Source organism: Prionailurus viverrinus, chromosome A2 (genome assembly GCF_022837055.1).
Source record: "Prionailurus viverrinus isolate Anna chromosome A2, UM_Priviv_1.0, whole genome shotgun sequence".
NCBI lineage: Eukaryota > Metazoa > Chordata > Mammalia > Carnivora > Felidae > Prionailurus > Prionailurus viverrinus.
The window spans coordinates 3766595-3779110 of NC_062562.1; the positions used below are offsets into that span (position 1 = coordinate 3766595).

A 12516-nucleotide genomic window follows, 5' to 3' on the forward strand; every position below is an offset into this window, starting at 1 on the left:
TGGCTCAGTCAGTAGAGCATGCAACTCTTGATCTCAGGGTCGGGACTTCAAGCCCCATGAGCCCCATGTTGGGTGTATAGTATACTTAAAAAAATACCCCTTATTTAACCTTAGTTTTCTCTTTAAAGGCCTGATTTCCAAAAGCAGTCACATTCTGAAGTACTCGGCGTTAGAGGTCACCATATGAATTTGGGGGGACACAATTCAGCACCCAGAACAGGGGGACGCTCCTGTGTTCAGCTTTTTGGAACAAAGAAAAGAGGCGGAGAAAGCTCCCCAGAGAAATTCTAGGGGCACCTCAAACTAGAAGAGCCTCGAGTCCTTCATTGCAGAGCCCAGAGAAGTCGCAGGTCCCCAAAAAGGAAATGACTCGACGGTGTCTCTGGGCAGTTGAAGCCACAGACAGCCTCAAAGAGTTTCCGGTGCCTCAGCCTGGCTGAAAATCAGCCTTGTGAGCAAGGCTCAGGAGCAGCAGAGAGTGCTCCAGTCTTGATAGGTCACAAGCATGAAAATGGAGGGCTGATGGGTAAAAAGCAGGCTGACAGTGGGCACTTGTGTGGACAGGTGAGAATCATCTGGATCCCTCCATCACTCTTAATGCTGAGGCATTGGCTAAGCTCCCTGAAATTTTTGCAGTCTTGGGAAAGGAGCATGTGGGAAGGGTGGTTCCCAATTGACTGGTAATAGTTTTCAGCATCCTGGTGCAAAGGGCTCTCTGCACAAATCGAGTGGCATTAGGAGTAAAAAGGGAGTTATGTTATCTGCACTCCTTGCAAATTGCAACTTATGTATGCTTATGTATTGCTTGTATTATGCATATATATTGCGACTTATGTATGTGTTGCAGTTTGGGAGGACCCCGATAAAAAGATTTGGAGCCACACTTCCCCTCCAGAAGGCATGAAGCCATGCCGGCACATTGGTTTCAGTGCCGTAAGACTCATTTCTGACTTCTGACTTCTAGAACTAAAAGATCATCAATCGTACCACGTTAAGCAGCAGCAGGAAATGAATAATAACACTATGAACCCTCGCTCCTCTTGAAACTTGTGGTCATCTCAGGCTGTCATTTATTTTTCCACCTTTATCTCTCTGTGCTTAGATTTCCCCCTAAGGTGGGTATTACAACACTACCCACCCCACGGTCATTGCGAGGATTGAGTGAGTTACTGTGAATTAATGTGCTGAGCACAGTGTCTGGCAAGCGGTGAGGACATTAGAAGTATGATTGAGGATCCTTATTACTTTAAGAGCAAAACCACATAAACACATTGCTGAAAGGCAACTGACATTCAGCCTCTGTATGGGAGACAATGAGGAGTGGTGGAGACTGGTGAGACCCCATGACCTATCCAACAGGGACAGCTACTGCCCAGCCTGGGTTGTTGTTCACAGCTTCCAAATTTCCAAGAAAATCCAGAAATTTAGATTTGTCCACATGCAAAGTTTTGTCATGTTTAAATATTGGCTACTAATTTCCATTTTAAAAACACACCCCGTGACTAGATGTGGCCTGTGGATGTGAGGTCACCTTTCATATAATCACTGAAAAGAATTCAAACTTTAAATGTACACATGATTACAGCTATGCTTATACAAAAAAAAAAAATCTACTGTGGATTAAAGAGCTCACTGTGGGCCAAGCTCTGGGAAACTACTTAAACACTCAAGCCATTTCATCTCACAATAACCACGGTAGGGTAGAGGCCACTATTTGTGTTCTTTTACAGATGAGGAAACTGAGGCCCAGAGAGGCCAAGGATGGATCCCGAGATCACCCAGCTGGGAAATGGCAGAGTGGAGGCCTGGCTTCCCTCAAAGACCCATTCTGTTTCTCTGAGACAATGCATCCCAGTATTTGAACACAGTGCTATTTAGCAGGAGGGACACAGCATGATAATATGAGGTTAATAAATGATTTATCATCATTATTTTTACTTCTACTGCCTCTGGGTCTTGGCAAGAGGTGAAGGAGACCTTTCCAGGGGCTGGGGGAGGGTAGGAATGCACACTTCAGGTCTGGAGGAAAAGTTGATTGTGGGGGAAGGTGATATCTGAACAGATGCCAGAGCATGGGAGGTGAAAGCGGAAATCAAACAGATAAACTTCTCAGAAGTTGTAAAGTAGGTCAATGGCCTGGACTGGGGGCTCACTACCCCATGCGCTATCTGAAAGTCTAGGTCTCCTGGTGCACCAGCCTCGACACCTGCTTTCAGGGCTCTCGGCTCCTCCTCCCTCCTGCCTCCCTCCATCTTTCCCTCCCCTCCCCTCCCTCTCTTTCCATCTCCCTCCTACCCTACCCATCCTCTTACCCACCCTCTTTTCTTCCGCTCGCTCGCTAGCTGTACCACCTCAGGGCCGGAGGCCCCTCCCAGGAATGATCTTTGGAGGCTAAAGTTAGTGACAGGTTCCATCCCCAGGCGGAAGTTGGTGGCTGCTGGTGGCTTTGTAATACATTGTCCCCACACCTTGGTCTCATCAAAGCCACGGAAACAGAAAAAAACGGTGATAAGAGTAAAGGAAACTCCAGTGGGGGCTGGGGCTGGGCATTAGGGGCTGCCCCACCTCCCACCAGCCCTCAAGGGCAGAGAGGCATGAAGCTGTGTGCCCTTGGTGGGAATGGAGGGGGAGTCCAACATTCCTGCCTCTATGTCTGGAACATGGGGACAGCAATAGCTCCCGCCCAGGTATGTATATAAGGCATCTAAGGATGTGACTCACACAAGATGCCTGAAATAGGGAAGGTGCCTAACAAATGCTATAGTGGGCTTTTCTGTGTCTGATCTGATGCAATCTTTACAACAGCCCCACGGGCAAAAGCCGGTGTTACCTCCCACTTTGCAGATGAGGAAACTTAGGCACTGAGAGGTGGTGGGACTTGCTTGAGGTCACACAGGAGCAGGTGGCAGAGTGGAATTGGAACCCAGGACCATCTGACTGCAAAGCCTGTTTCCCTCCCTCCCTGTTCAGGCCAACGATGACAGCACTATCAACAATAATAAATAAACACTAACAACAATAATTGTCTGCCTCTGGGGTCTGAGCCCTCAGCTTTGGGTCCTGGGCACCAACACCTCCCTCCAGCCACACCAGGGTACATGCTCATCTCTACAGACCGCCTGATTTGTATGCATATTGTTGTCTGCCCCTCTCTCTCCTCACTCTTCCCGTGTTCCCACTTCGTTCGAGCTTCCAGCTGGCTGCGTAGACCGCCACTCTGTCCCGATGTCCGCAATCAGGGTGCTTGGCAGGGTGTAGCCTTCACTTCGTCATCAGGAATGGGAGATTCGAGGGGGAGGCAGATCTGGGCATGAGGCTTCTGATTTCTCCCACCCTTGCCCCCGAGCTTCCTACAGGGAGTTGGGCCAGCTGGGTTCAGTTTACTTATCTATAAAGTGACCTCCACAGGTGACCCCATCTACCGCCCCTCTGGCTACAAGCCACCAGTCCCCTGAGAAGAGACAGACCCAGTTGCAACATTTACCATTTATTTCCAAGACCCATGGTCAGGGAGCCCAGGGCTGCCGACAGTGGTCCTCATCCCAGGATGTATTGGTCTTAGCTGGGAGGAACCTCAGGCTGTGTGTGATGTGGTGTGTGTGTGACGGGTTGGGACCGTGATGCAGCATCTGATGTGATGTGCGTGGCATCCCATGTGTGACACTTGGTGTGACCGTATGGCCCCTTTGGGTCACTGTGGCTGTGATGATGACTTGTGTAGGATATATGTGTCATACGTTACATAATCTGACTGTGTGTTTGTGGTCCTATGACTTGTGTGTGACTGTGCGAGTATCTGATGCTTTGTGTGTATGAGTGCAGATCTGAAGGGCACCTTGTGATTTTCTGTGATGCCGTAGGCATGTCCACATTCTCTCTCCATCTTCCTTTCCTCCCCTCTTTCCCTCCTCCCTCCCTCCCTTCCTTCCTACCCTCCTCCCTTCCTCCCTTTCTTCTCTCTGCAAACATTTTCCAGGTGCCTGCTACATGCCAGACCCTGACCTGGGTGCTGAAACACAGCCGTGTGTCCTGGTGGGATGTGAACACCCAGCAGTGCTGAGATCCAGCCAGCCAGCTGGTGATACGTTGATAGCCAGAAACCAGCCGTGACGGGAGCCTTCACACCAAGGAAATCACAAACACTACAGAGCCTCTCCCTCCCGGGAGAGCTGGTGGTCACCGGGACATCCCTGCGCCCGTGTCTCTGAGGGTGAACTTACACAGCCAGGAGGAGGTACAGCCACAGACCTGTGAGCAGATCTTGAGTGTGTGGCTATGGCCGTGGGGGGGACTGGCTGGGCTGTCCACATGGGTCGGTCTTGATGATGACTCCCTTCCTCCAACCACCCACACTCATGAGAGTGGGGAAGGCTGGGGTTGCCCGTCCTGGGCCAAAGTCTCTGGACCCCCACGTCCCACTCTTCTCTGAAGCGAAAACATAAATACCCACCCCTCACCCCTTCTTCCTGAATATCAGGCAGATCAGCTTTCCCCCGGTTGGGGGGCCTACAGACCCTCAAGTCTCTGGGTCTTTGTCTTCAGTATTGCCCATAGTGGCTCTGCAGTTTCCTTTGGGGCTCCAGGGGTGCCAGCTGGGTCTCCAACCTTCAGGGGTGGCTGGGTTGTCGGCCCCTGGAGGTGCCCGCTGAGCTCTTCGCTCGCCGGGTTCTCGGTCCCCCAAGGCACCCTCTGAGGGAGGCATCACTGTCACTCCTTTCTTACACCATGAAGGCCCCAAAGTAGGAGCGGGTCCCGTCACGGAGCCGGACCAGGCGCTCATCCGGCACACGGACGACCACCTCCTCGCCAGCGTCCAGGTGCACCACGCCTCCCAGGAAGCTGCTGTCCCACCAGACGCGGGGGCCGGTGGCTCGCCCACAGGGTGACCGCCGACTGACCAGCAGCTCGAGCTCCTCGGGGTAGCGCGGTGTGCGTTTGTAGAGGCCGTGCGTGATGGGCAGGCCGCTGGTCAGCCCCTGCGGGCAGCCCACGCCCCCCAGCTGCACCTTGGAGTAGATGTAATAGTAGCCGGCCCGGGCAATCACCAGGGAGCCGTCACGGTAGCTGAGGCCCCTCAAGAAGGCCAAGCCCAGCTTTGTCTCCCAGAGCAGCGGGCCCCCGCTGCCCGTCAGGCTGGAGTTGGCACCTGGGGGCAGAGACAGAGGGATCTGGTCAGCATGTGTCCCTCTGCGGATGGGCGGGGGCGACGACTCCCCTCCATTTTAGGTTGGGGACTTTATATGTGTTAATTCACTTTATTCCCACTTTGAGGGGAGGGAACTGAGGCACCGAAAGGCCAAGTCACTTGCTTCTTACGCCCTCCCCTTGCAGGTGGGGAAACTGAGGCATGGAGCCATTAAGTGACCAGCCAAAAGCATCAAAACTTGTGAGTGGCATAACCAAGGAACAGAGACAGAGCGCACCCCGGGCCAGAAGACTTGTAATCTCCATGCTCTTCAGTTTTTCTCCATTAAAATGGATATATGAATAGCGCCTCCTTGAGATTTAATGAATTAATATGTATAGAGCGTATTACAGCCCGTGACACACGGTGAGCGCCTTATAAGGGTTTATTCAATGATATGAGAAATGCATGGACATAGGCAGCGGGGCAGGTCTGTGAATCAATAGTGAATGGGTGACTGAATGAATACTCAGACATGCTGGGTGTCTGTCTGGTCTCCCCAGGACACCCTGCCCCTCTCCCATGTCACGACCCGGGGTCCCCCTCACCTGTGAGGTGTGCTGCTGGGTTGGCCTGGAGGGACCTTCGTCCTGGAGAGAGATGGTGAGCGGTTAGGGGCAGAGGCGGTGAGGGGTGAGGGCCAGCCTCCAGCCAGGGTCATCAGGTCCACCTCCTGGTGTCAACCCCACCCTTTCCGGAGTGCCCCAGACTTCTGCTTCTCAGGCCCGGGGGAGGGGCACCTGTGGAGCTCAGGCCAGTTGTGTAAATCACATTGGGCAACCGGCTGAGGGGGCGGGGGCAACGTGGGAACCATCCTACCCCCGCCCTCCCCAGGACCCAGGACTCTGACTCACCTTGGGTCAGCTGCTTCCAGGATTCTGCTTCTCCATCCTGAAAATGCAGAGAAACCCACGGTGAGGACCTGCGTGGCCCACACATTGGCATCCTCAGACTCATGGCTGTGAGACACACACAGATGCGGCACACGGACACTGTCCTCACCCCAGTGCCCAGGGCCATGTGCACGCTCCTGCCCCACCCAGCAGCCTTGTAACCACCCGGGCTCTCATATTCCCCCTCTGCAAATAGACATACGAATGCTGCCTATTTAAGATTCAGTGAATTCACAGGGACAAAAGCATGTTCCAGTGCCTGGCGCATAGTAAGCACAATATGAGAGTTAATTAAATAAATAATATTATAGACATGTACACATCGAGATGGCAGGACACGTGGACATCTGTGGCAACAAGTGGATATGGGCATGTGACATAGGGCACAGACCTGGACACTTATATGACACGTGGACACAGATACATGGGTGTGTGGTTTATGGATCCGGGTGGGTCTTCAGCACATGGGCTGTAGACAGGCCAGTACGTGGACATGTGGGCGCACGCACACAGGACAGCAGTACAGGTTCACACGGGCGACATGCCCATGCGGCCGTCAGATCCAGTCACAAGGACAAATGCCTTGGAAACACACGACGCAAAGGGCCAAGACCACACGGTCATGGCGTGGGATGCAGAGACTCACAGGTGTGGCAAACAGATACATCCACAACCAACCGTAAACAGAGGCAGAGAGAGATTCTCGCAGACCTGGACAAGGTGAATTAGTGACAGTCCCGAATAATGGTGATCAGGGTATGGCTGACAATACTTCGCAATGTCTGAACATCAGTTCCGCGGGTTGCAGACAACAAGACTGTGTTATAAACATGAAATGTGCTATGATCTAGGTTTTATTTGTTACCACTACTAGAAGAAATGGTAGTTATGTGACCCCACAGCATGGTTAGCTAATGCTACAATAGCAATCATATTGCAGTATAAATGTACCAAATCCCTATGTTGTACACCTGAAACTGACAGAATGTTAACATGTCATTTATAACTCAGTTTAAAAAAAATATCGGTTCTGGTTGGTTGAATTCTTGCCCTGGGCAGCCACTGCCGGGCACCACACACGCAATATCGTATCTCGTTCCCTGTGAGGTGGGCACTCTTAATTTCCCACCCATTTCACAGATGAGGAAACTGAGGTTCAGAGAAGTGAATTGACTTGCACTGAGCTGCTGTTAGCCTATGGTCTTGCACACGCGTGCACAGAGACACGCACAGTGACACAGGAGACCCACCTCCACGAGCCCCGAAGCCCCACTCACCAGCAGGGGTGTGACCATCTCCCCCAGACGCCAGTGCAGCTGCAGCAGGAACCAGCCCTGGACGGCCAGCCCAGCCGCCAGCAGCAGCAGCAGGAGGCCCAGGCCCAGCTGGGATGCACTGCAGGGCTGTCTTTGGCGGCGGCTGGGCCCCAGCCGTGTGAATGGGATGTCTGTCTGTCCGTCCACCACAAACACTGAGGGCCGCACAACCGTCTCTTCCATGTCCTGAGACACCTCGGGGCTGGGCTCGCACGGCTGGGTCCCTGAGGGCAGGGAGGAAACCACGATTGCCCAATGCTTCTGGGCTTCGCACGCTGCAGACAGGCACCCGTGGGTCCCCGGGTTCAGCCTTTAGAGCAGGGGCTCAGCCCCTCCCCTTTCCCCACTGGCCCTCCTCTTCTTCCTGTCCTCCCACCCCCAGGCTGGCCCCATCTCACTCTCACTCATACAGCCTCTCACTCTTTCCAGGGGCATCTAAAGATGTGACTCAGGTAGGGATGGAGGGGGGAGGCCCCAGTTTTTCCCTGTGGCCACTTCATTCACTCCGTGACCAAATATTTATAGATCATCTCTGTGTGCCAGGTACTGTTCTAGGCTTGAGGCCACAGCTGTGAACAAGATAGACAAAAGCCCCTGGTGTTAAGGAGCTCCCATTGTTGGGGTGAGAGACAATGAGCCTCGGAAAGAAGAAAATACTATAGAGTGTTTGAGATGGTGGTTAGGGAAGTGCAAAATACAAGAGTGGTTTGTGTGTGTGTGTGCGCACGTGTGTGTGTGTGTGTGTGCATGGAGATGAGTGCAGGGGCAGGCATGCATGTTGGTGCATCTATGCACACATGCGGGCGTGTGTAGGTGTGTGCATGTAGGTGCATGTGTGTGTCCGATGTGCATGAGTGTTCACGTGCACGGGTGTGTGCAGGAGCAGACACACATACGCCTGCATGTGTGGATGTGTGTACATGTGCATGAGTGTGCCTGTGAGTGTGTGTGTGTGCATGCGTGCATGCATGGATGCAAGTTCAAATTGGAACTCACGGACAGGTGGTGTAACCACCAGCCGCTAGGTTAACTAGGCTGAATCCAAGGCCTGGGAGTCGTCCCGGGGCACCTCGAACTGGCCTGAGTAGCCCTCTTTCTCTTCTCCCCCACATCCCACCTTTTCGCAAGCCCTGGCCATTCAGTCTCAACGTCTGATCTGAACCCAGCCGCCTGTTTCCAGACCCACTGCTACTGCCTTTGCTAAGTGCTGTGGGCTGAGTGTCTGTGCCCCTCCCCGTTCATTTGGTGATGTCCTGATCACCTACCTGATGGCCTCTGTAGGTGGGGCCCTGGGGAGGCGGTTAGGTCAGGAGGGTGGAGTCTTCCTGAATGGGATGAGTGCCCCTGACGGAGACTCTCTCCCTCCCTCTCTCCCTCTTCCTCTCCGTCTCTGCCATTTGAAGACGTTTGAGGACCCGGTGAGAGGGCCACCGTCTACAAGCCAGGAACAGAGCCCTCACCAGAGCCCGACCAAGCTGGCACCTGTGTCTCAGACTTCCAGCCTCCGGAACCCTGAGAGATGCATGTCTGCCGTTTGAGGCGCCCGGTGTAGGGCATCTTGTTACAGCCGCCAGACTGCACTAACACACTAGGGCATCTGTCATTTCTGGCCTGATTCTTGCAGTGGTTTCCAGCTGGACGTTCTCTCTGCCTCTTGCCACCTCATAATTCATTCTCTGCCCTCTACAAGTGTGAACTTGTGTATTTGTTTCCTTTAATTTATATAATTTAATTTAATTTAATTTACTATTTTCTTTTATTTTAGAGGTGAAATTCACATAACGTAAAAGCAACCATTTTAAAGTGAGCAGTTCAGCGGTATTTAGGGCATTTCCACAGTCGGACAACTCTGTCTGGCCCCCAGACATTTTCAGCGCCTCGAAAGGTAAGCCCATACCCATAAAGCAGTCCCCATCCCCCAGGCCTCCCAGCCCCTGCCAACCACTAGTCAGCTTTCCTGCTCTATGGGAGTTACCTGTCCTGAATAGTTCAGGTATTTCATAAAAGTGGAAATACACAACCTGTGGTCTTTTGTGTCTGGCTTCCTTCACTGAGTATAATGTTTTCAAGTCTCAGCCAGGTCCTTCCTTGTTAGGGCTGAGGAATGTTCTAGTGTATGGACACATCCCAGTTTGCTTGCCCATTCACGCGCTGAGGGATGCTTCAGTCGTTTCCACCTTTGGGCTACTGGGCAAAGTGCTGCTATGAGCATGCTCGCACGTGTATTTGTCTGGTACCAGCTTCCAAGTCTTTGGGCAGATAGCTAGGATTGGAATTGCTACCATCAGCTTTCCAAACAGCCTTCATGTCTTCCCTGCTTAAAATCTTGCAGCAGCTGGGGCGCCTGAGTGGCTCAGTCAGTTAAGCATCCGACTTCAGCTCAGGTCATGATCTCATGGTTCGTGAGTTTGAGCCCCGCGTTGGGCTCTGGGCTGACGGCTCAGAGCCTGGAGCCCACTTTTGATTCTGGGTCTCCCTCTGTCTGTCCCTCTGCTGCTTGCACTCTGTCTCTCGCATTGTCTCAAACATAAATAAACATTAAAAAAAAATTAAAAAATCTTGCAGTGGCTTCCCACGGAGTGGTCAGGGGCTAGCACATTACACCTCGTGGCTCAAATCCTCCAAGGCTTTCTCCTCTTTGTCATCTGTGTGTTGGCTTAAGAATCCCCTCCTCACGATAGGTTTCTTTGTATTCCCTGACCATCTGCATTAGTCATGACTCTCCAGAGAAAGAGAACCAGTAATATATCTCCATCCATCCATCCATCCATCCATTTTTCCACTCATCCATCCATCCATCTACCACCTGTTATTATCTATCATCTATCTGTCTGCACTCACACACAGACACACACACACACATGCACACATACACAATTTATTTTAAGGAATTGGCTCATGTGACTGGGGTTTAGCAAGTCTAAAATCCACAGACAAGCCAGCAGGCTGGAGATTCATTTAAGAGTTGATGTTATAGTTTTGAGTCTAAAGGCTAGAAACTCGGGCAGAATTTCTATGCTGATATCCTGAATTCCATCTTCCTTAGGAAACCGATTCTTTTCCTCTTCTGCCCTTCAACTGATTGGATGAGGCCCACTCACATCATCAAGTGTAACCTGAAAGTCAACTGACTGTAGGTGTGAATCACATCTAAGATTTACCTATGCAGCAGCATGGAGATCAGTGTTTGAGTAAACCATAGCCTAGCTAGGTTGACACATAAAATGACCATTATTTGATCTAAACAACCATAGTGGTGGCCCCAACATAGGCAGGTTTTCTCACAATGCCCTGTTCTTCATTCCTTTTTGGACACCTTAACTGTCTGAAATCAACTCTACACTGTCTTTAGAATGTGAGTCTCATGATCAGGTCTGTGCTGTTTGCAGTCTGGAACCACAGGTGCCCAAACAGAACAATACCCAATGTCTTTTTTTTTTTTTCTGAAAAAAAAAAAGGAAGAAAATGAATCCCAGGGCAGAAGAAAGGGGGAATTGGCATGAAAAACCATGACAAGAAGGACATAAAGGTGGCCGGAGGGGCAACCTGACAGAGGTCGGCTGGGACACCTAATGAGTGATGAGGTCTTTTGAGTCTCCCCTTGACAGGGGTGCTGACAACCAGGGACTGGAAGTAGCAGGAGGGACGGTGAATATATTTCCCTCATATTCCTGGAATTGGGAGGTGGGGTTCACAGGACCCGGTGGGGTTCACAGGACACAGCCAATTTCACACAGGAAATGGGCTGAGAAGGGGTGAGTGCCAGGCTCAGGGCTTTTCCCATGATGACCTCATCTAGAGTCAGGGACTGGATCCCAACATCTACAGACCTAGACGTACCGGTGGTGTTATTAAACACAAGAGACATCCAGGGACTCCGTTCCGTCTGCAGAGAGTGAAACTATTCACCTGTGACCGCAATACCCCCACGACAACCCCCCTTCAGCCCTTGAATGCTGACTCATTCCTTCCCCTCCCTGGTTCACGCATATCTCCAGTGGAAATGAGCCCAGCCTGCCCCTTAACGCCCCCTTCTGGGCACAGCTGCTTGGAATGCAGGCAAAGTGAATGGAGTTGTAAGTGAGCTGCAGATGAGGGGCAAGTGGGGAGAAGGTGAGGAGGTGGAGGATCCAGGTGGGGATGAAGGTAGGGAGACAGGATCCAGGTGGGGAGGAAGGTGAGGGGGGGAGGATCCAGGTGGGAGGAAGGTGAGGAGGGGGAGGATCCAGTTGAGAGGAGGTGAGGAGGCAGAGGATCCACGTGGGAGGAAGGTGAGGACACAATATCCAGGTAGGAGGAAGGCGAGGAGGCAGAGGATCCAGGTGGGAGGAAGGTGAGGAGGGGGAGGATCCAGGAGGGGAGGATCCAGGAGGGAAAGATGGTGAAGAGGGGAGGATCCAGGTGGGAGGAAGGCAAGGAGGGGGAGGATCCAGGAGGGGAGGAAGGTAAGGAGGCAGAGGATCCCGGTGGGAGGAAGTTGAGGAGGGGGAGGATCCAGGTAGGAGGAAGGTGAGGAGGGTGAAGATCCAGGAGGGGAGGAAGGTAAGGAGGCAGAGGATCCAGGTGGGAGGAAGATGAGGAGGGAGAGGATCCAGGTGGGAGGAAAGTGAGGAGGCGGAGGGTCCAGGTGGGGAGGCAGGTGAGGAGACAGGATCCAGGTGGGGATGAAGGTGAGGAGGTGGAGGACGAGGTGGGAAGAAGGTAAGGAGGGGGAAGATCCAGGTGGGAGGACGGTGAGGAGGCAGAGGATCCAGGTGGAAGGAAGGTGAGGAGGCAGAGGGTCCAGGTGGGAGGAAGGTGAGGAGGCAGAGAATCCAGGTGGGAGGAAAGTGAGGAAGGGAAGGATCCAGGCGGGGATGAAGATGAGGAGGGGGAGGATCCAGGTGGGGATGAAGGTGAGGAGGCAGAGGACTGTGGAGCCTTCGTGCATAATGATGCTCGTGAGGGCTGGGGTAAAGCAGGTGAGGATACTGGTACCCACACAGTGGATGAGAGAAGGATGTAGGTGAAGATACTGGTGAGGACCCTGAAAAAGAGGCAGAGGACACACAGGTCACTACGCAGGTGGAAAGAAAGCAAGTAGGTGAGCAGTTGGCGCAAACGCAGGCTCACTTCAGACTAC

The 12516-nt window shown here is 52.5% G+C and overlaps 1 protein-coding gene across 1 annotated transcript; it reads right to left on the minus strand.

Annotated features, from left to right (window-relative positions):
- Positions 1–4718: 4718 nt before the first annotated feature.
- TNFSF14 (TNF superfamily member 14) lies at positions 4719–7668 on the minus strand. The gene is made up of 4 exons (XM_047846774.1): positions 7356–7668; positions 6040–6076; positions 5734–5775; positions 4719–5146 (listed from the first exon to the last, which is right to left on the minus strand). The coding sequence occupies exons 1-4, from the start codon at positions 7575–7577 to the stop codon at positions 4719–4721; spliced, it is 729 nt and encodes a 242-aa protein (XP_047702730.1). The 5' UTR covers positions 7578–7668.
- Between the last annotated feature and the right edge of the window lie 4848 nt (positions 7669–12516).

What these genes read in the sequence shown, in the direction of transcription:
- TNFSF14 (XM_047846774.1), bottom strand. Translation starts at nt 7,577, where the DNA reads ATGGAAGAGACGGTTGTGCGGCCCTCAGTGTTTGTGGTGGACGGACAG. An exon ending in AGATGGTCACACCCCTGCTG is followed by an intron (nt 6,077 to 7,355) that starts GTGAGTGGGGCT and finishes CTGCATTTTCAG; the next exon opens with GATGGAGAAGCAGAATCCTG. An exon ending in CTGGAAGCAGCTGACCCAAG is followed by an intron (nt 5,776 to 6,039) that starts GTGAGTCAGAGT and finishes ATCTCTCTCCAG; the next exon opens with GACGAAGGTCCCTCCAGGCC.